Here is a 21,736-nt window from a genome sequence, read left to right as displayed (position 1 = left end):
AGTGAACTCTAGGAAAAATCTCAAGTGTTAGCCCAGCAGGCTTGAGGTGAAGAAGAGAGCCTTCCTGTCCCCGCCCTGCTGCATGCCCTGGTGCCTGTGGAGTCACTGGTGGGGTGGCAGTTCCCCAAGTTTGATAAGAGGAGTCAAGGGCTAGTGATCTGGTTGAAAAGTAGAGGAGCTTGAAGCTGTGTTTGCATAGCAATTAATTTAAAGCTGAGAAAACGCCAATTATCCACTGACGAATGTGGGTGGGCTGACGGAGATTATATATGCGACAATAAACTGCCCACCCTCCCAAGCCAGTGGTCTTCAGAACTACAGGGTGTTGCATAGCAAATGTCTAGTACCAGTCAGACTCACACAGGTAGTCGCACCTTGAAGAGCAGCTTCGGGGTGGAGCCGTCTCTAAATGTCAGAGATTCAAATACTCCAACCGCTCAACTACCCTCGCCTCCGGCTGGATTCTCAGCCTTGGGCGCACCGTTCAGGATTTCTCAGCGCTGGCATCCTAATTCTAGCCCAGACAGGGACATTTACCCTGGTTAAGGTTGCAAGCTTTAAGAGAAAGGATAATAAACATAGACTCACGGGATGGTAGAGTTGGAGAGTTAAGAGATACTCTGGCTTGAACTCCCTTAAGAGCTGAGGCAATCATGGCTTAGAGACCTCAAGGGACTTGTTCAAGGTCACGTAGCTGGTTTAAGGCAGGAAAATGAACAGTGGCTCAATCCTTCGACTGCAGACTGGGTGACTTACACTGGAAGGTTACTCTGCTCCGCGGGCGACTTTCTCTGCAATCTTTACGGGGCAAACGCGGGCCCCGCGGCCAGGGGCGCCTCGGCGGCTACGGGCCAGCGTCGTCCCTCCAGGCTCAGCGGGCAGCGGGAATAGGGCACCACCAGCACAAGGGGCGTATCCTGCCTCCGGGTCAGATTGCGGGGACTCGGGGCCAGGGCTGGAGGCCGCCGGACCCTGGCTCGAGGCCCAGGCCCGAGGTGAGAGCTACTCCCGCCCGCCGAGGCCCTAAGAATACGGACGACTCGGCCCCCGTGACATGATCTCCGCGGGCACGCAACGTTCCCACACGACACTAGAAGCCCGAGTCCGGGCCCTAAACACTGCTATTAGGATAACCACTGAGCAGCGAAAGCGGAAAGACTCCGTGTTCTCCGGAACTACATTTCTCAGAGGCCGCCGCCCGAAGACAAACAGCAGCATTAACCAATAAAATGTGAGGATACCTCAGGCGCCTATTCGTTTCAGACGAATCATTAATGACAGGTGGGACTTTTCTACAAGCCGGATAAGTGGGGCGGAGTCGCGAACCGCAGCCACAACTCGAGCACCTGGGGAGGGTCTGGGTCCTGCCTTCCAGGGGGAGTGGAGACCTCTCGCCCTGCGCGGCCCTGGTGGTAATGAGCGAGAGGGCTCTTTACAAAGTTTTTTGTTTTGTTTTGTTTTTTATTTTTTGAGACGGAGTCTCGCTCTGTCGCCCAGGCTAGAGTGCAGTGGCGCGATCTCGGCTCACTGCAACCTCCGCCTCGCGGGTTCAAGCAATTCTCTGCCTCAGCCTCTTGAGTAGCTGGGATTACAAGGCGCCCGCCACCACTCCCGGCTTTTGTGTTTTTAGTAGAGATGGGGTTGCACTGTTTTGGCCGGGCTGGTCTTGAGCTCCTGACCTCGTGACCCACCCGCCTTGGCCTCCCAAAGTGCTGGAATTAGAGGCGTGAGACCCCGCGCCCGGCCCTTCTTTTGTTTTTAATGGAGACGAGGTCTATGTTGCACCAGGCTGGTTTTGAACTCCTGGGCCTCCCAAAGTGCTGGGATTATAGGCATGAGCTGCCACGCCGGTTTATAAAGTATTTTCACTTAGGGCCGAGGGCAGCTGTTTAACCATGTTAGTCCCTATTTATCCCTACTATACAGATGAATAAATCGAGACAGCTTGGGACTGAGGATGCTCCTATGAAGCTGGGACTCCAGTTAAGGTTTTCTGACACTTAAAGCGCTTTTCTCTGGCATGGTTGGTAGCTGTGGTAATGCTTTACCACTCTGTTCCTCCCCATCACCTACCACACACACAATTCCTCATCTCCTGCTTGCACGGTCCTGGGTCATTCAAGATTCATACCATTGACTCTCATTCAACACGTGGGGAGCAATTTGGGCAAAGCACCAGGCCGTGAGTGTGCTGTGGTGGGAGAGAAAAAAAAAAGGAGACACTCCTTCCTCTTAAGGAATGCAATCCAGCGGTGGGTGCATTTTCTAAAACGCTGCCACCGAGTTATGTGCAACCCAAATAACTCCAATGCAGTGCTATTAACAAATGCTTCGCTAAATGCTACGTGCTAAATTGAGGTGTGTTCAAAGGAAATGACTTGATAGAAATACCAAGGACGCACCAGGTGCAGTGGCTCATGCCTGTAATCCGGGCACTTTGGGAGGCCAAGGCAGGCGGGTCACTTGAGGTCAGGAGTTTGAGACCAGCCTGGCCAACATGGTGAAACCCTAAATCTAGTAAAAATACAAAAAAATTAGCCTGGTGTAGTGGTGGGCGCCTATAATCCCAGCTACTCAGGAGGCTGAGGCACGAGAACCGCTTGAACCGGGGAGGCAGAGATTGCAGTGAGCTGAAATCATGCCACTGCACTCCAGCCTGGGTGACAGAGGGAGACTGTTTCAAAAAAAAGAAAAAAGAAAACAACAACAACAACAAAAAAAAAAAAAACAAGGAAGGGCTGGGAGAGCCCAGAATGGTGCAGCCTCAGGGAAAGGACCTACTTTACACATTTTATTGGGTTTGGTTCTGAGAAGGAATCCTGGAACCCTGCATTGTAGGTTTCACTTCCTGTTTAACAGATGAAAAGTCCAAATTGAGTGAAGGTGGGTGCTTGTCCTCACAGTAGGAGCAGCCTGTGGTTAGGTGAGGGAAGGTTAGGATGACAGGAAGGGCTTTCCAGAAAATCAGTTGCAAAGCTGGGCCATGGAAATTCCTTCTATCCCTCTTAACTTAGCGTCAACAAAAAGTCTCAGTGCAGACAAACCCACTGAGCTTAATTTGGGAGAAAAAGCCATGGAGAAGATCATTTAGAATGTACTTCCGAACTACATACCAAATGGGGTGCCTGCAAGGGGGTCGTTCTCCTTGTCTTTAGAAAAAGGGAATTGAGAAGAACATTTAGAATGAACCTCCGAACTACAATTAGGATCCTAAACATCTTCCTAGGAGAAAAAAAAAAGCAACAGCTCACAATAAACCAAGGACCATCAACCAAACGAGAGGTCCAGGGCTCAGGAGGACTTACTAGGAGGAGAAGCTGAAAGTTGGTGAGGCATTTATTTATTTATTTGTTTATGAGACAGGGTCTCTCTCTGTTGCCCAGGCTGGAGGACAGTGGCCTGATCATCGCTCACTGCAGCCCTGGCTTCCCTGGACTCAGGCAATCTTCCTGCCCCAACCTCCGAAGAGCTGGGACTATAAGCCCCCATCACCACGCCAGGCTAATTTTTGTATTTTTGTAGAGATGAGGTTTTCCCATGTTGCCAAGGCTGGTCTTGAACTCCTGGGCTCAAGTGATCTGCAGGGAGGGCTTTCAAGGACCCCTGTTGGTAACTTAGCTCCAAGTTCAGGCAACTCCTTCAGGGTTCTGGGTTCTCTCTGAGGCCTCGTGTGTTCAGTTGTCAAATTATTGTCAATGAAGAATCAAACTCTGTAAAGTATTTCAAGAGATTTATTCGGAGCCAAATATGAGTGACCAATGACCCAAGACAACATCAGTAGATCTTGAGAGCATGTGCCTGAGGTGGTAGGGCTCCAACTTGGTTTTAAACATTTTAGGGAGACAAAATAAGATATTAATCAGTGGCTGGGCATGATGGCTCATGCCTGTAATCCTAGCACTTTGGGAGGCCAAGGCAAGTGGATTGCTTGAGCTCAGGCATTTGAGACCAGCCTGGCCAACATGGTGAAACTCCATCTCTTAAAGAAAAGAAAAAAAAAAAAAGGTAAAAAAGACATCAGTCAATACGTGTAAGATGTACATTGGTTCAGTCTGGAAAGGCAGGACAACTGGAAGCCAGGGCTTTCAGGTCATAGAGTCAAAGATTTTCTGATTAGCAATTGATTGAGTTATTTAAAGACCTGGAATCATTAAAAAGAAAAAAAAGGCCAGGCGTGGTGGCTTACACCGGTAATCCTAGCACTTTGGGAAGCTGAGGCAGGCAGATCACCTGAGGTCAGGAGTTTGAGACCAGCCTGACAAATATGGTGAAACCCTGTCTCTACTAAAAATACAAAAAAAAAAATAGCTGGGCTTGGTGATGCATGCATGTAATTCCAGCAACTCCGGGAGGCTGAGGCAGGAAAATCATTTGAACCCGAGAGGCAGAGGTTGCAGTAAGCCGAGATTGCACCACTGCACTCCAGCCTGGGCGACAAAGCGAGACTCCATCTCAAAAAAAAAAAAGGACCTGGAATCATTAAAAAGGAATGTCTGGATTAAGATAAGGGGTTGTGAAGGCCAAGTAGCAGGCTTCAGAGGTCTTATCAGACCAAAAATAGGTGCCAGACTCTTAAGTTATTTCTCTCCTGGATCAGGGAAGATAATTGGAAAGGAATGGGGATTCTCTACAGAATGTAGATTTTCCCCACAAGGGACAGCTTTGCAGAGGCATTTAAAAATGTGTCAAGGAAATCTAATTTTTTGTTTTGTTTTGAGACAGAGTCTTGCTCTGTCACCCAGTCTGGAGTGCAGTGGTACAATCTCAGATTACTGTAACCTCTGCCTCCTGGGTTCAAGCAATTCTCCTGCCTCAGCCTCCCTAGTAACTGGGGTTACAGGTGCATGCCACCATGTGGGCTAATTTTTTTTTTTTTGTATTTTTAGTAGAAACAGGGTTTCCCCATGTTGGTCAGGCTGGTCTCAAACTCCTGACCTCAGGTGATCTGCCCGCTTCGATCTCTCAAAGTGCTGGGATTACAGGTGTGAGCCACCATGCCTGGCAGTCACGGAAATCTAATTTGGAGTCAAATTCTTCAATTTCTTTCAGGGCCTGCTATCTGTCATGTGATGTTATACCAGAGTCAGCCTGGAATTTGGTGTCTTATTGCTACAAAGAATCTACCTTGTCAGTCTTAAGATCTGTTTTAATGTGAATGCTGGTCAGCTGTGCCTGAATTACAGCAGGGAGGGGGGTATAATGAGGCATGTCCGACCTCTCCTCCCATCATGGCCTGAACTAGCTTTTCGGATTAACTTTGGAATGCCCTTAGCTGATGAGAGGGGGTCCATCAATCGGTTGGGGGGCTTCAAATTTTATTTTTGGTTTAGATTAGGAACAGGAATTCTGAGAAGGCTAACGTGGAAACTCAGGCCAGCACTCTTGGCCTCCACATACATCTGCCTTTTTTTTTTTTTTTGAGATGGAGTCTTACTCTGTCACCCTGGCTGGAGTGCAGTGGTGCAGTCTCAGCTCACCACAACCTTCGCCTCCTGGGTTCAAGTGAATCTCCTGCCTCAGCCTCCCGAGTAGCCGGGATTACAGGCGCGCACCATCACACCTGGCTAATTTTTGTATTTTTAGTAGAGATGAGGTTTCACCATGTTGGCCAAGGTAGTCTCAACCTCGTGATCTGCCCATCTCAGCCTCCCAAAGTACTGGGATTACAGGTGTAAGCCACCACGCCGGGCCCACATCTACCTTTCAAACCATCCCCTGGACCAGTCTAGAAATTCCAGAGCTATGTCAGGGACTGGGGATAAGGGGCAAAGGCCCAACCCAGGAGAGGGCCTTGGGTTCCCACCTTCCAGTCACCAGGGCAGCTCTGCTTTTACACGTTTTACATCACCTGTGAGCTATGAGGGACCCGGGCAAAGTATTTCATTGGCATGAGATCCTCCTCCCAGCAATTCCCCCACAGCTGCCTCTGGGCCTGTGAATGAATGGAAGTCTCAGAGTTTCGTCACCAGGAAGAGTGAGTAGGAGGGGGTCAAGAGGCAAATGGGCCATGGAGCCACTTGCTCAGAAACCAGAAGCATGAGCTCAACGGCACCAACAAAGGGGTGGAAAGTCAAAGGGAATTAACCACAGGCCCTTCCTCTCCACCAGGCTCTAAAACCTTCTGCTTTCAAAAGTATCATCATCACCCACACAATTCTACTTCCATTTCCCCTATGGCTGTGGGATATTTTATCAAGAGGGTGAAAAAAGTAAAAGTACAAAAGTGAGTATTTTGTCCAAAGATCTGAAATAGCTTAACAGGGCCAGGGAGCAGGGAGGCTAGAATGGCCCTCCATTTGACAATCTCCAAGGCCATCTGTGAGAGACTATGGATACAGCAAGCCCAGGACATGGGGTCACTGCTGAACTTTCTGTTTACGAGACAGGACCCCCTTCAGGGATAAAGGGCCAGGAAAGACGATAACAAGTCACACACAAGGAATGACTAATTACAGTTGTGGATTGTCCTGATACTAGCTAGAGAGAAGACTAAACATTGTAGCTAATATATCTTTTTTTTTTTTTTCTTTTTTTGAGATGGAGTCTGCTCTGTCGCTTGGGCTGGAGTGCAGTGACACCATCTCAGGTCACTACAACCTCTGCCTCCCAAGTTCAAGCGATCCTCCTGCCTCAGCCTCCTGAGTAGCTGGGAGTAACAGGTGCACGTCACCATGCTCAGCTATTTTTTTGTATTTTTAGTAGAGATGGGGTTTCCCCATGTTGGTCAGGCTGCTCTCAAATTCCTCACCTCAAGTGATCCACCCACTTCGGCCTCCCAAATTCTGAGATTACAGGAGTGAGCCCACCGTGCCCGGCCCAATAACAATTTAAAACAAAGGGAACTGTCTCTGGATATAGTTATATGGATTCACTGTATTAAAGGATAAGAGTAAGATAAAGTCTCTGAGGGTTCACTGCTTGTCCAAACAGAAAAAAAAAAGATTTTGAGCTGAGAGTGGTTGCTCATGCCTGTTATCCCAGCACTTTGGGAAGCCAAGGTGGGAGGATCGCTTGAGTCGAGAAGTTTGAAACCAGCCTGGGCAACATAGCGAGAGACCCTGTCTCTATTAAAAAAAAAAAAAAAAAAAAAAAAAAAAAAGACTGGGTGCAGCGGCTCACACCTGTAATCTCAGCACTTTGGGAGGCTGAGGCAAGTGGTGGATTGCCTGAGCCCAGGAATTCAAGACCAGCCTGGGCAACATAGTGAGATCCTGTCTCTATTAAAAAAAAAAAAAAAATTGTGTACTACAGATTTGGCTGCAATATGCATGGTTTTCCATGGGCTTTTGATTATCTGTGACATTTCAAAACTATAAGTTGTTTCATTAGAATATTGGTGGGTTGGTGTTTACAAATGTCTTCATCTGTGTGCATAGCTTACATAGGTAAATACTGAGAGGGCACTGAAAGAAAAACTAACATTTATCATCTGACCAAAGGAAAGTGTAGGAAACCTAATCCACTATCCAGGCCAGAATCATGGGCTCCATCGGTCTCTTGCATTTCTTTTTTCTTTTTTTTTAGATGGAGTTTTGCTCTTGTTGCCCAGGCTGGAGTGCAATGGCAGCGTGATCTTGGCTCACCGCAGTCTCTGCCTCCTGGGTTCAAGCAATTCTCCTGCCTCAGCCTCTCGAGTAGCTGGGATTACAGGCATGCGCCACCATGCCTGGCTAATTTTGTACTTTTAGTAGAGACAGGGTGTCGCCATGTTAGCCAGGCTGGTCTTGAACTCCCAACCTCAGGTGATCTGCCCACTTTGGCCTCCCAAAGTGCTGGGATTACAGTCGTGAGCCACCACGCCCAGCCTGCTTCTTGCATTTCTATGTATTTCTATGAAGAGAACCAATTGGCAAATATTTCCTCAGTTCCCATCACAAGCACTGAGCTGGGTACTAGAGCTGGAGGTTCCTGGAGCTGGGAACCTCAGGATGGGTATGAACATAAAAAATGGAAGGGAGGGAGGGGGCAGGATGAAGTAGGGAGGACGTGCAACAGATCAATGTAATGAGAGTCACGGCACTGAGCTGGAGAGTGCAGGGGCCCACAGGCAGGGTCAGGTCTGCCAGAGAAGTGCAGGGAGGAGGCCTCCTGGAGGAGGTGGTGCCCAAGCTGCATCTTCAAAAATGGGCAGGTGGGCACTGGCAAACATGGAGGCCCGGCATTCCAGAAAAGGGAGCAGGGTGAGCAGGGGCACTGAAGCAAGGCTCAGCTGCACATAGTGATGGGGAGCTGCCTCGAGATGAGGATGGTCAAGGGCACAGAGGTGTGATGACCAGGGCAAGGCAAGGAATGAATGTGATGAGGTTCCACAGAGGTTCCCCATGGGAAGGCCTCATCTGCTGTTGAGGAGTGTGACCTTTCTGTAGCTGATGGGGAGCCCCTCAGGGCTTAAGCTAGGTGGTGACCGGCTCAGTTCTGCTGTGAAAGAATGCTCACTCTGGCTGCAACGTGGAGAGGCAGGCACAGGGAGGTGGAGGTTTCTATGAAGCTGAAAGACAGGAGGATCGCTTGAACCCGAGAGGTAGAGTTTGCAGTGACCTGAGATGGTGCCACTACACTCCAGCCTGGGCGACAGAGCAAAGACTCTGTCTCAAAAAAAAAAAAAAAAAAAGAAAGTACATTAGCTAAAATGTTTAGGCTTCTCTCTAGCTAGTATCAGGACCATCCACAACTGTAATTGGTCATTCCTTGCGTGTGACTTGTTATCGTCCTTCCTGGCCCTTTATCCCTGAAGGGGGTCCTGTCTCGTAAACAGAAAGTTCAGCAAAGACCCCATGTCCTGGGCTTGCTGTATCCATAGTCTCTCACAGATGGCCTTGGAGATTGTCAAATGGAGGGCCATTCTAGCCTCCCTGCTCCCTGGCCCTGTTAAGCAATTTCAGATCTTTGGACAAAATTTCACTTTTGTCCTTTTTCCTTTTTCACCCTCTTGATAAAATATCCCACAGCCATAGGGGAAATAGAAGTAGAATTGCTGGGAAGCAACCAGGAAGGAAGTAGTGGTGGCGCATGCCTGTAATCCCAGCTACTCGAGAGGCTGAGGCAGGAAATGGAAGTAAAATTGCCAGGAAGCAACCAGGAAGGGCTGTGGCAGCTGCCAGGCAAAGGTCTGAACTCTGCCAGGGGCTTTGAGGCTGGGAATGCTGAGTAGGGCGGCAGAATGTGCACACTGTGACTCCCGAATGAATGGCTCTGAGGGAGGAAGGCATCTTGGATGATCCCAGGTTTTGGGATTGGGTGAGGCAGGATGGGTGGCAGTGCTACTCACAAAGAGGAAAGGCAATAAGAGGCAGTCAGGGGACATGCTGAGTTTGAGATTCCAGGAACAACTTCAGTGGGTGAATAGGTGGCAGGAAGAGAGACTTGAAATCAAGCCAGGAAAAAGCTGATGGGGCAAGGTCCTGATCATGGAGTAGTGGAGGGGAAGCCCCGGGTGGAGGTTACTATGAAGCTGAAAGCACAGCTCCAGGCTGAGGGTGGGGGTGAGGACTGAGGGAGCGCAGAGAGGTTTGTTAGCCTGGAGGTGGGAAACAGAGGGAGTTCACACCTGATGGGTTGAAGGTTCTCAGATGTGAGCTGAGCCTGGGAGCTGACATTCTGAGAATGGCCAAAGGGTACACAGCCATTGTGGGGACTGGGAAAAGGAAGTGACCAAAGTCAGGTAAAAGACTTGCTGACGTGGACTCCTGAGGGCCACGCTGGGGGTGAAGCGATTGTGGTTTTGGTTATCTTTTGCTTTTTTTTTTTTTCTTTTTCCTTTTGAAGACAGAGTCTTGCTCTGTCACCCAGGTTGGAGTGCAGTGGGGCGACCTGGGCTCACTGCAACCTCTGCCTCCCGGGTTCAAGCGATTCTTCTGCCTCAGCCTCCCAAGTAGCTGGAACTACAGGCGCCCGCCACTATGCCCAGCTACTTTTTGTATTTTTTGTAGAGACAGGGTTTTGCCATGTTGCCCAGGGAGGTCTCGAACTCCTGAGCTCAGGCAATCCACCCACCTCGGCCTCCCAAAGTGTTGGGATTGCAGGTGTGAGCCACTGTGCCCAGCTCTTTTTACCATTTATTGTAGACTTTTTTTTTTTTTTGAGATGGAGTCTTGCTCTGTCACCCAGGCTGGAGTGCAGTGGGGCATGATCTTGGCACACTACAACCTCTACCACCTGGGTTCAAGCGATTCTCCTGCCTTAGCCTCCCGAGTAGCTGGGACTACAGGCGCCCACCACCACGTCTAATTTTTGTATTTTTAGTAGAGATGGGGTTTTGCCATGTGGGCCAGGCTGGTCTCGAGCTCCTGACCTCAAGTGATCCACCTGCCTCAGCCTCCCAAAGTGTTGGGATTATAGGCGCAAGCCACTGCACCCAGTCTTATTGTAGATTTTTGAGGCTTGTCTCCCTAACTCCCAGACTCAAGTGATCCTCCTGCCTTAGCCTTCCGAGTAGCTGAGATTTTAGGTGCACACCATGGCACCTGGCTTTATTGTCAATTTTTAATGGTCCCAAGGCTGCTACCATGATTTTAGAAACAGACTAATGACAAAAGCTAGATCTCTAAAGACATGTACCCTTAAGGAGAAATATCCTGTTACAGAGACATAGGTGTAATTGAGTTGCAAGCAAAGATGTGGCAGAGGTAGAGCTCCCAAAACGATTGGACTTCTTGAAATGTTTTAGGGGCGAAGACACATCCTTCCATCCGACACACAGCTACACAAAGGCTACTGTATCCTGCCCCCTTTGCCTCTGTGGACCCATGGAGACGTGGCAGGACCTGAAGTGATGGGCTCACAATCTTTATTTACTTTTAATTTGCAAAGCAACAACCTCAGACAACTCTCAACCTTTTGTGAACTGTTAATTTATCATTTTCCCATCAATGACCTGGTTCCAGCTTAATTCTGCAATTCCAGCTAATCTGGTTTCCTTTTTTTTTTTTTTCCTCTAGAATATTTTGTGTTTCTACTAGGTAAGGAGGAGTTTAAAAAAAAAGTTTCAAAAAGCTTAATATAAACTCTTGAGACTTAAAAAAAGATCTAATATCAGGCCGGGCGCGGGGGCTCACGCTTGTAATCCCAGCACTTTGGGAGGCCAAGGCGGGCGGATCACAAGGTCAGGAGATCGAGACTACGGTGAAACCCCATCTCCACTAAAAATACAAAAAAAAATTAGCCGGGCGCGGTGGCGGGCGCCTGTAGTCTCAGCTACTCAGGAGACTGAGGCAGGAGAATGGCAGGAACCTGGGAGGCGGAGCTTGCAGTGAGCCGAGATCGCGCCACTGCACTCCAGCCTGGGCTACAGAGCAAGACTCTGTCTAAAAAAAAAAAAAAAAAAAAAAAAAAAAAAAAAAAGATCCAATATCTTCTACAACCCAAGTTCCTTTTACTAATCAAATTCCAGAACTTAATGTCAGGTGGGAAACTATCCCATCTGTTCTCCCTTACTGCTAGGGCGGCTCCTGTATTTTCCCAGACAGATGAGAATCTTCCTTCTATTGGACAAATGATGGGACTTCACAACCTCTCCCTAGCACCTAGCACAGCGATGGTACCTAAGTCCTCAATGACTGCTGGCCAAGTTAGTGAAGGAATGGTACTAATGATGGGGATTTCACAGCGTACTTGATTTTTTTTTTCTTTTCTTTTGGTTTTGTTTAACAAACATCACTGCCTAGAACTTCCTCCTCATGTCTAAGTGGATTTTGGACAGAGATGACTGCCAATGGCCTCCTCAGGATGTCACCTGGATCCTTAGGCAAAGCCACGGCTCCAAGTCTTGGAGGACAGATTCCAAGCAGGGTTTGCAAAAGGTAGTGGGAAGGTGTGTGCCCTGGTCAAGCACATGCAGGTCTAGGTTCACCCAAAGGTATACTCTTCCAAGCAACGGACTTTTACTCCATGTAGGTCTGGGGCACTCTCAGCCTGGGGCAGGAGGCAAGTGGGGTGGGGAAGTGAGGGGTGAGTATGCTAACAGTTCAGGTTTGTTTTTGTTTTTGAGACAGAGTCGCGCTCTGTCACCCAGGCTGGAGTGTAGTGGTGTGATCTCGGCTCACTGCAAGCTCCGCCTCTCGGGTTCATGCCATTCTCCTACCTCACCCAAGTAGCTGGGACTACAGGCGCCCGCCACCACGCCCGGCTAATTTTTTGTATTTTTAGTAGAGACGGGGTTTCACCATGTTAGTCAGGATGGTCTCGATCTCCTGACCTCGTGATCCACTCACCTTGGCCTCCCAAAGTGTTGGGATTACAGGTGTGAGCCACTGTGCCCAGCCTAGTTCAGGTTTTTTTTTTTTTTTTTTTTTTTGACGCGGAGTCTTGCTCTGTGCCCCAGGCTGGAGCGCAGTGGCGCGATCTCGGCTCACTGCAAGCTCCGCTCCCCCGGGTTCACGCCATTCTCCTGCCTCAGCCTCCCGAGTAGCTGGGACTACAGGCGCCCGCCACCTCGCCCGGCTAATTTTCTTGTATTTTTAGTAGAGACGGGGTTTCACCGTGTTAGCCAGGATGGTCTCGATCTCCTGACCTCATGATCCGCCCGTCTCGGCCTCCCAAAGTGCTGGGATTACAGGCTTGAGCCACCGCGCCCGGCCTAGTTCAGGTTTTTAACATAGTAAAAGACAGACTCAGGAAAAGAATGGAACTCTACTTTATTAGGCAATACTGAGCATCCATCCTATAAGAACTAAGCCCATTCTGAGCACAGGCCCCATGTGTAGGAGGAGGCAGTTTCCCATTTCCTGGAAATGCCTTATCTCCTCTTACTTCACAGCAAACCCCTTCACCTGCCATCATGCCCGTCTTCACTCTCTCCAGGTGCGAGGATCCCGAGAACAAAGCCCTGGTAGCATCCCAAGATCAAGGGGGACACCTGTAGGACAAACTCCTGATTCAAGCCCAAATATCTCCAGGGAACAGATATGTCCTCAAAGTTAGCACTTCTTTAAAAATAACGTTCTTAGTATACAAAAGCTACCTGACAGGGTTCTAGGTCTGCATATATCAAATAAAAAATAAAAGAAGAGGGAAACAAGTGCATAGAATAATTCAGAAATTATGGGGCTATGTATCTGTTGGGCCAAAGGCACAAACCCACCCTGCTGCGTGCAGGACTGTTTTACTCTTGATGAGACAGAAGTTACCATCCACCACGGGATGGCAGCTGGGGCTCTCAGACTTCACTACACTCTCCAGGACAAAACCCCACGAGAACAAATGTGTTCCCATGGTAGCTGACCTAGCTACCAAAGGACAGTAGGCAGAGACAAAAGCAAACACTGAAATGTCCTCAGTTTACCCCTCTCCTGCAGGCCCTGTCCAACTCTTACCAATGGAAAGGACACTGGGACACTGGCTCCAGGCTGTACTTTCTCATGTTTCTGTGCTCCTGACACTTTCTGGAAATAGAAAGGGGCTTTATCTTCATGTGGGTGACTCAGAACTGGAGAAGCCCCTCCATCTTGACCTGAAATCAAAGCCCAAGGCACCAAAGCCAGAAGAGCAGATTCTAGCATGGGCAGGGAGCTCTGGAACACTAACAGCTTGGGGTGAAGGCACCTTAGCCCAACAATGTAGCAGCAAAACAACAAAACAACCAGAACCACACCAAAGATTTCCAGTATTTCTCTGAGGACTTGGCCCACGTTGTGAGCCATGCTGTCTTCCATTCCACGTGGAGAAACATTTCCCCCCCCCCCTTTTACCAAAGAGGAAACTGAGGCACAGAGGAATCACGAGAGAGGGGGCCAATCAAGTCACCCAATGTAAGGGAAAAAGACCCAACTTTCCAGACCTTCCACTCCTATGCCCTGTTCTTAAATGTATATGGGACTTGACTCAGACCACTAAAATGACAGTGTCCTGGAAATGAGGATGAGCAAGGGGAAGATTCTGGCAAAACCCCACAGAATGTTTAGGAAGCCCGGCTCTTTGAAAGGGAATCACTGCTGGGGCAGTGTGGCAACTCCCACTCCAGGCCAGTCCCTCACTTTCGCTCTTTGCCACTTCAATAAAGTTTCTCTTTCATGTGAGTTCTCTGATGTGTGATAAAGTTAGAGCTGTTGCTGAAGCCTTTGCCACACTCGGGGCATTTGTAGGGCTTCTCCCCAGTGTGGATTCGCTGATGTATAATGAGGACCGAGTTCCAACTAAAGCCTTTCCCACACTCAGGGCACCTGTAGGGCTTGTCTCCCAAATGGGCTCTCTGGTGCATGACCAGAATGGAGCCCCGGCTGAAGCTCTTGCCGCACATGAGGCATTTGTAGGGCTTCTCGCCTGACCCCCCCCCCCCCCCCCCCCCCCCCCCCCCCCCCCCCCCCCCCCCCCCCCCCCCCCCCCCCCCCCCCCCCCCCCCCCCCCCCCCCCCCCCCCCCCCCCCCCCCCCCCCCCCCCCCCCCCCCCCCCCCCCCCCCCCCCCCCCCCCCCCCCCCCCCCCCCCCCCCCCCCCCCCCCCCCCCCCCCCCCCCCCCCCCCCCCCCCCCCCCCCCCCCCCCCCCCCCCCCCCCCCCCCCCCCCCCCCCCCCCCCCCCCCCCCCCCCCCCCCCCCCCCCCCCCCCCCCCCCCCCCCCCCCCCCCCCCCCCCCCCCCCCCCCCCCCCCCCCCCCCCCCCCCCCCCCCCCCCCCCCCCCCCCCCCCCCCCCCCCCCCCCCCCCCCCCCCCCCCCCCCCCCCCCCCCCCCCCCCCCCCCCCCCCCCCCCCCCCCCCCCCCCCCCCCCCCCCCCCCCCCCCCCCCCCCCCCCCCCCCCCCCCCCCCCCCCCCCCCCCCCCCCCCCCCCCCCCCCCCCCCCCCCCCCCCCCCCCCCCCCCCCCCCCCCCCCCCCCCCCCCCCCCCCCCCCCCCCCCCCCCCCCCCCCCCCCCCCCCCCCCCCCCCCCCCCCCCCCCCCCCCCCCCCCCCCCCCCCCCCCCCCCCCCCCCCCCCCCCCCCCCCCCCCCCCCCCCCCCCCCCCCCCCCCCCCCCCCCCCCCCCCCCCCCCCCCCCCCCCCCCCCCCCCCCCCCCCCCCCCCCCCCCCCCCCCCCCCCCCCCCCCCCCCCCCCCCCCCCCCCCCCCCCCCCCCCCCCCCCCCCCCCCCCCCCCCCCCCCCCCCCCCCCCCCCCCCCCCCCCCCCCCCCCCCCCCCCCCCCCCCCCCCCCCCCCCCCCCCCCCCCCCCCCCCCCCCCCCCCCCCCCCCCCCCCCCCCCCCCCCCCCCCCCCCCCCCCCCCCCCCCCCCCCCCCCCCCCCCCCCCCCCCCCCCCCCCCCCCCCCCCCCCCCCCCCCCCCCCCCCCCCCCCCCCCCCCCCCCCCCCCCCCCCCCCCCCCCCCCCCCCCCCCCCCCCCCCCCCCCCCCCCCCCCCCCCCCCCCCCCCCCCCCCCCCCCCCCCCCCCCCCCCCCCCCCCCCCCCCCCCCCCCCCCCCCCCCCCCCCCCCCCCCCCCCCCCCCCCCCCCCCCCCCCCCCCCCCCCCCCCCCCCCCCCCCCCCCCCCCCCCCCCCCCCCCCCCCCCCCCCCCCCCCCCCCCCCCCCCCCCCCCCCCCCCCCCCCCCCCCCCCCCCCCCCCCCCCCCCCCCCCCCCCCCCCCCCCCCCCCCCCCCCCCCCCCCCCCCCCCCCCCCCCCCCCCCCCCCCCCCCCCCCCCCCCCCCCCCCCCCCCCCCCCCCCCCCCCCCCCCCCCCCCCCCCCCCCCCCCCCCCCCCCCCCCCCCCCCCCCCCCCCCCCCCCCCCCCCCCCCCCCCCCCCCCCCCCCCCCCCCCCCCCCCCCCCCCCCCCCCCCCCCCCCCCCCCCCCCCCCCCCCCCCCCCCCCCCCCCCCCCCCCCCCCCCCCCCCCCCCCCCCCCCCCCCCCCCCCCCCCCCCCCCCCCCCCCCCCCCCCCCCCCCCCCCCCCCCCCCCCCCCCCCCCCCCCCCCCCCCCCCCCCCCCCCCCCCCCCCCCCCCCCCCCCCCTTGGGTCCGTTGGTGCACTACCAGCTGGGAGCGCTGGCTGAAGCATTTCCCACACTCGCTGCATTTGTAGGGCTTCTCTCCTGTGTGGATCCTCTGGTGCTTGAGGAGGTTGGAGCTCCAGCTGAAGCTCTCCCCACATGTCAGGCACTCGTAGGGTTTCTCCCCTGTGTGCATACCCTGGTGTGCGATCAGACTGGAGCTCTGGCTGAAGCTCTTCCCGCACACCCCACACTTATAGGGCTTCTCCACCATGTGGGTTCTCCGGTGTGTGGCCAGGTTGGAGCTGCGGCTGAAGCTTTTCCCACACTCACTGCACTGGTAGGGTTTCTCTCCTGTGTGGGTTCTCCGGTGGGTGATGAGGGCTGAGCTCTGGCTGAACCTCTGCCCACAGTCAGTACATTTATAGGGTTTCTCTCCTGTGTGGATTCTCTGGTGTCTGATTAGGTTGGAGTTGTAACTAAAGCTTTCGCCGCATTCTTTACATTCGTAGGGCTTTTCTCCAGTGTGGATCCCCTGATGCGTGTTAAGGCTGGATCGGTTGCCAAAGCTCTTTCCGCACTCAGGGCACGAGTAGGGTTTCTCTCCCGTGTGGGTGCGCTGATGTGCGATGAGGTTGGGACTCCTGCTGAAGCTCTTGCCACACTCGGCACACTGGAAGGGCTTCTCCCCCGTGTGGATCCTCTGGTGGGTTATGAGGTTGGCACTCCGGCTAAAGCTCTTCCCACAGTCTCTGCATTTGTAGGGCTTCTCCCCAGTGTGAGTGGTTTGGTGTCTACTAAAGTTTGAACCATCACTAAAGCTTTTTCCACATTCATCACATTTGTAGTATTTCTCTCCTGTGTGGGTCCTCTCGTGTGTGATGAGGTGGGATTTCCGGCTGAAGGTCTTCCCACACTGGGGACATTCATAGGGCTTCTCCCCCAAGTAGGTGCCCTGCAGGCCTATGAGCTGGCCAACTTCCCTGTCCTGAGAGAGCACCTCCCCGTGGTCCTCGCCTGGGATGTGTCCCTGGGCCCTCTGGACGCCATCATCTCTCTCAAAGTCACTTTCCCTATCGGAGTGCTGAGCACTTTCACCTTCAGGCATTTCAGAGAATATCTCACGTGATTCATTCTCAAACATGTCTTGATTACAGTTCTCCCCATTTTCACTCTGTATCTCAAAATCTGAAACAATGAAGAAAAACATACAATGTCTACTCAACTCCCTGTCATGATGACAAAAGGAAACTAAGGGGGAAATTTATAAAAATTAAACTTCCAGTGAACACAAAGAGGCTAGGAAATCCTCAAAGCCTTTAATAATCAGGTTTAATATACCCAAAGGAATATAAATCATTCTGTTATAAAGACACATGCACACATATGTTCAATGCTGCACTATTCACAATAGCAAAGACATAGAATCAACCCAAATGCCCATCAATGATACACTGGATGAAGAAAATGTAGTACATACATACTGTGGAATACTATGCAGCCATAAAAAGGAATGAGATTATGTCTTTTGCAGGGACATGAATGGATTGGAAGCCATTATCCTCAGCAAACTAACACAGGAACAGAAAACCAAACACTGCATGTTCTCTCTTATAAGTAGGAGCTGAATGAAGAGAACACACGAGCACATGGAGGGGAATAACACACACTGGGGCCTGTGGGGGAGGGGGAGGGACAGCATCAGGAAGAATAGCTAATGGATGCTGGGCTTAATACCTAGGTGGTGGAATGATCTGTGCAGCAAACCACCATGGCACGCATTTACCTTTGTAGCAAACCTGCACATCCTGCACACGTACCCCTGAACTTAAAAGTTGAAGGGAAAAAAAAAACAGGCTTATTTCATTCTGACTGGTTGTCAGGCCTCATAATCTTTGTGGCAATCACCCAGAATTTCAAAGCCTTAAAGATTTGGGTTCCATGTCCCATGTCTTCATCTGAAAATGAGATCAGGTGGGAATTTTAAAGGACATCAACAGGGTACCTACCCAATTACCCCGATACTCACCATAATGCCTGATGCTTGATTCAATGTAATGAGTGAATCAATGAGTTTTTTATTGGTACCACAGACATTTCCCTAAAGCTTGGTCTCCTTTCAAAAGGAGCTTACATAATAATTTCTTGTATAACATGTACCTGGTGTTTATGACCTCATTACTTTGTATTTAAGACACAGGAAAGATGACAAAGCCCCTGCAATCAGGACCCTAGGTGTCTATACCAATGACTAGAAGCAAGTTAACTGGATTGTTAAAAGTGCCCTCAAATTTGTCTGCAGTGGGAGCTTATGAACAGATCTTTAATTGGTAATACAAAATATTTTCTGGGAACTTGTTAAACCTTCCACTGCCCAAATATTTGAGTAAAAGAAATCAATAGGGAGGACTGCTAGAACACAGCCCCTTCCTTAGATGAGAGACTGTAAAATCCACCCGAGGATGAGGCCAAAGCAGAGAGCTGAGCCTGGATCACACTGTTCTGACCCCCGACAGAACCATGTTTACTGAAGAGTGTGTTGGCTTCATAGCCCTGGCTGACACTCTAAGAAGTGTCATTAGAAATTAATGGCTGTCACCAGGCATTGTGGCTCACGCCTGTGATCCCAGCACTTTGGGAGGCCAAGGCGGGTGGATTATCTGAGGTCAGGAGTCTGAGACCAGCCTGACCAACACGGTGAAACCCTATCTCTACTAAAAATACAAAAAAATTAGCTGGGCATGGTGGCGGGCACCTATAATCCCAGCTACTTGGGAGGCTGAGGCAGAAGAATTGCTAGAACCTGGGAGGCAGATGTTTTGGTGAGCCGAGATCACGCCACTGCACTCCAGCCTGGGCAACAGAGCCAAGACTCCATCTCAAAATAAAAAAAAGAAAGAAAGAAAGAAAAGAAATTAATGGCTGTCGAGAACATTAATGCTGCCAGGAAGTTGTTGATGACATTGTTTATACCATACAATGTCCTCTTGATGAGCCTGAGGAGGAAATTTCCCTCTTGACCTCAATCCTAAAAAAAGCTGCACTTTCTGTTTTTTGAGACAGAGTCTTACTTGGTCACCCAGCCTGGACTGCAATGGTGAGATCTTGGCTCACTGCAACCTCAGCCTCCTGGGTTCAAGCAATTCTCCTGCCTCAGCCTCCAGAGTAGCTGGGACTATAGGCACCTGCCACCATGCCTGGCTAATTTTTGTATTTTTAGTAGAGATGGGGTTTCACTATGTTGGCCAGGCTGGTCTCGAACTCCTGACCTCAGGTGATCTGCCCGCCTGGGCCTCCTAAAGGGCTGGGATTACAGGCGTGAGCCATTGCACTCGAACTCTCAGTGACATTTCTATTATTAAAGCTAATAAACTTTATTTAAGGTTAGATGCTCAATTAATTTTCTGTAAGTTAATGTAAACCCTCACATACAAACATAATAAAATTGGACATGCCCCTCTCAGGCAGGACCTGGGCTCCACTCTTGCCTTCAGTCAATTTAAGATCACATTTATTTTTATTTTTTATTTTTTTGAGACAAGGTCTCAATCTGTCACTGAGGCAGTAGGACACTGGCGAGATCGCAGCTCACTGTAGCTTTGACTTCCTGAGCTCAGGTGACCCTCCCACCTTAGCCTTGCAGGTAGCTGGGATTACACAGGTGTATGCCACCACACCCAGCTAATTTTTTTGTATTTTTGTAGAGATGGGGTTTTGCCATGTTGCCCAGGATAGTCTCAAACTGCTGGGCTTAAGTGATCCTCCTGCTTCGGCCTCCCAAAGTGCTGGGATGACAGGCATGAGCCACCACGCCTGGCCATAAGATCACATTTAAAATTGAAAACAGGCATATAATTACACTCTAAGCTTACACTGACACACATGCTGCTGCTAATCTGTGGGTTCATAGAATTGCCCTCTAGTCACACCCCTCATATCACTAGAGGACAAATACAGGCGCAAGGCGCACAAGGTATACTCTGACTTGGCAGGACCAGGAATTCTGTGCTTCCTCAACTTCCTGCAAGACAGTTTTTTTTTTTTTTTTCTGAGATGGAGTCTCACTTGGTCACCCAGGCTGGAGTGCAGTGGTGCAATCCTGGCTCAGTGCAAGCTCCACCTCCTAGGTTCAAGCAATTCTCCTGCCTCAGCCTCCTTAGTAGTGTAGCTGGGACTCCAGGCGCATGCCAACACATTGTTTCTGGCTAATTTTTGTGTTTTCAGTAGAGATGGGGTTTCACCATGTTGGCCAGGCTGGTCTCAAACTCCTGACCTCAAGTGATCCGCCCGACTCAGCCTCCCAAAGTGCTGGGATTACAGGCGTGAGCCATTGCGCCTGGTCATGGAAGACAGTTTTTTTATTTGTTTTTTTCTTTTTTTCTTTTTTTTTTTTTTTTTGAGACAGAGTTTTGCTCTTGTTGCCCAGGCTGGAGTGCAGGGGTGCGATCTCGGCTCACTGCAACCTCTGCTTCCCTAGTTCAAGTGATTCTCCTGCTTTAGCCTCCCAAGTAGCTGGGATTACACGCATGTGCCATCACGCCTGGCTAATTTTGTATTTTTAGTAAAGACAGGGTTTCTCCATGTTGGTCAGGCAGGTCTTGAACTCCCACCTCAGGTGATTCGCCCGCCTCGGCCTCCCAAAGTGCTAGGATTACAGGTGTGAGCCACCATGTCTGGCCCGAAGACAGTTTTTTGGCAAGTTTTGAGCATAGAGCCCTGCTATCATCTCTCCTCTAGAAGAACCTGCAGGCCAAGGCCCTGATTTATTTTTAGCAAACTAACATGCCCAAAAACATTTTTTTTTGGGTGATTTTACTAATTCAATAGGTAACATTAGCTAATAAGGCTGTTTTTGCTGTTTTAAAATCAGAACTGGTGAGCTCTCGAATGATCTCGGAAGCAACAAGGAAAACAAGTAAAACTCCAATTTTATTTTCAGTGAGATCAGAAGATAAAATTTGCAGACACCAAAATATATGTCAGGGCTTCCCAAAACAGCAGACTGGGTAGAAGCAATGAGGAAGGAAGTGCAATGAATAAGCATGGAAAGCCCTGGGTTGGGAGGGAGCAGATTTCAGAAAGCTCAGGCAGAAAATCACTTCCTGTGTTTGGGAACTGGGGTAAGTAGGGCAGGCTTCTTTGGTTCAGAGAGGCAAAGGAGGTGAGGCTGCAACCGGAATCACACAGGGCAGCCATGTATGCAGGAAGCTGTTTCTGGAAAGCAGAGAAGGAAAGAGCCTTTGACCCACACACATTAATCCACAGTATTTATTTATTTATTTATTTATTTATTTATTTATTTATTTAAGATGAAGTCTCACTCTGTCGCCCAGGCTGGAGTGCAGTGGCACAATCTCAGCTCACTGCAACCTCTGCCTCCCAGGTTCAAGCGATTCTCCTCCCTCAGCCTCCTGAGTTGCTAGAATTACAGGTGCACACCACCACCCCGCCCCCCCACCCGGCTCATTGTTTTTGTATTTTTAATACAGATGGAATTTTGCCATGTTGGCCAGGCTGGTCTCAAACTCCCGACCTCAAGTGATCCAACTGACTCGGCCTCCCAAAGTGTTGGGATTACAGGCTTGAGCCACTGCGCCTGGCCCGAGGAATTACTATTACTGAGAAAAGTGATCATTTCCATCCATAAAAATAATTAAATGAGGCAACTGCCTTTATAAAGGAATACCACAGAGTAGAGCTTGAAGAAGGGATGGTGAGACAACAGAAAGACATGAAATGTACACTAGAAGAACTCAGGAAAGGAGGGAAAATCACACAGAGAAATGAAGACAACAGGAAAAGGAGCACAATGGGAATAGGCATCTTGGAAAGCAGAGAATGGGAAAAAGAGGACCAAAA

General features: G+C 52.1%; 1 protein-coding gene across 7 annotated transcripts in view; it reads right to left on the bottom strand.

The window, feature by feature from the left end:
• ZSCAN2 (zinc finger and SCAN domain containing 2) overlaps positions 1-21,736 on the bottom strand; it is a 51,634-nt gene that overhangs the window by 12,676 nt on the left and 17,222 nt on the right. For 2 of the 7 annotated variants that reach the window (XR_007727046.1, XR_007727049.1), the window contains exon 3: positions 757-3,710. Coding sequence is in view for 3 of the 7 variants with exons in the window: in XM_050796098.1 (XP_050652055.1) it covers positions 13,988-14,262; positions 15,902-17,065 (1,439 nt within the window). In the remaining 4 variants the exon portion in view is untranslated. Of the gene's footprint in view, positions 1-85; positions 3,711-12,613; positions 14,263-15,901; positions 17,066-20,784; positions 21,092-21,736 lie in introns of those variants that run through there. The other 5 variants (XR_007727047.1, XR_007727048.1, XM_050796098.1 and 2 more) reach the window with 4 other exon arrangements.

Source organism: Macaca thibetana, chromosome 7 (genome assembly GCF_024542745.1).
Source record: "Macaca thibetana thibetana isolate TM-01 chromosome 7, ASM2454274v1, whole genome shotgun sequence".
In the NCBI taxonomy this organism is placed as follows: domain Eukaryota; kingdom Metazoa; phylum Chordata; class Mammalia; order Primates; family Cercopithecidae; genus Macaca; species Macaca thibetana.
Note: the sequence above shows the minus strand (reverse complement) of the source record. Positions and strands in the feature narration are given on the sequence as shown.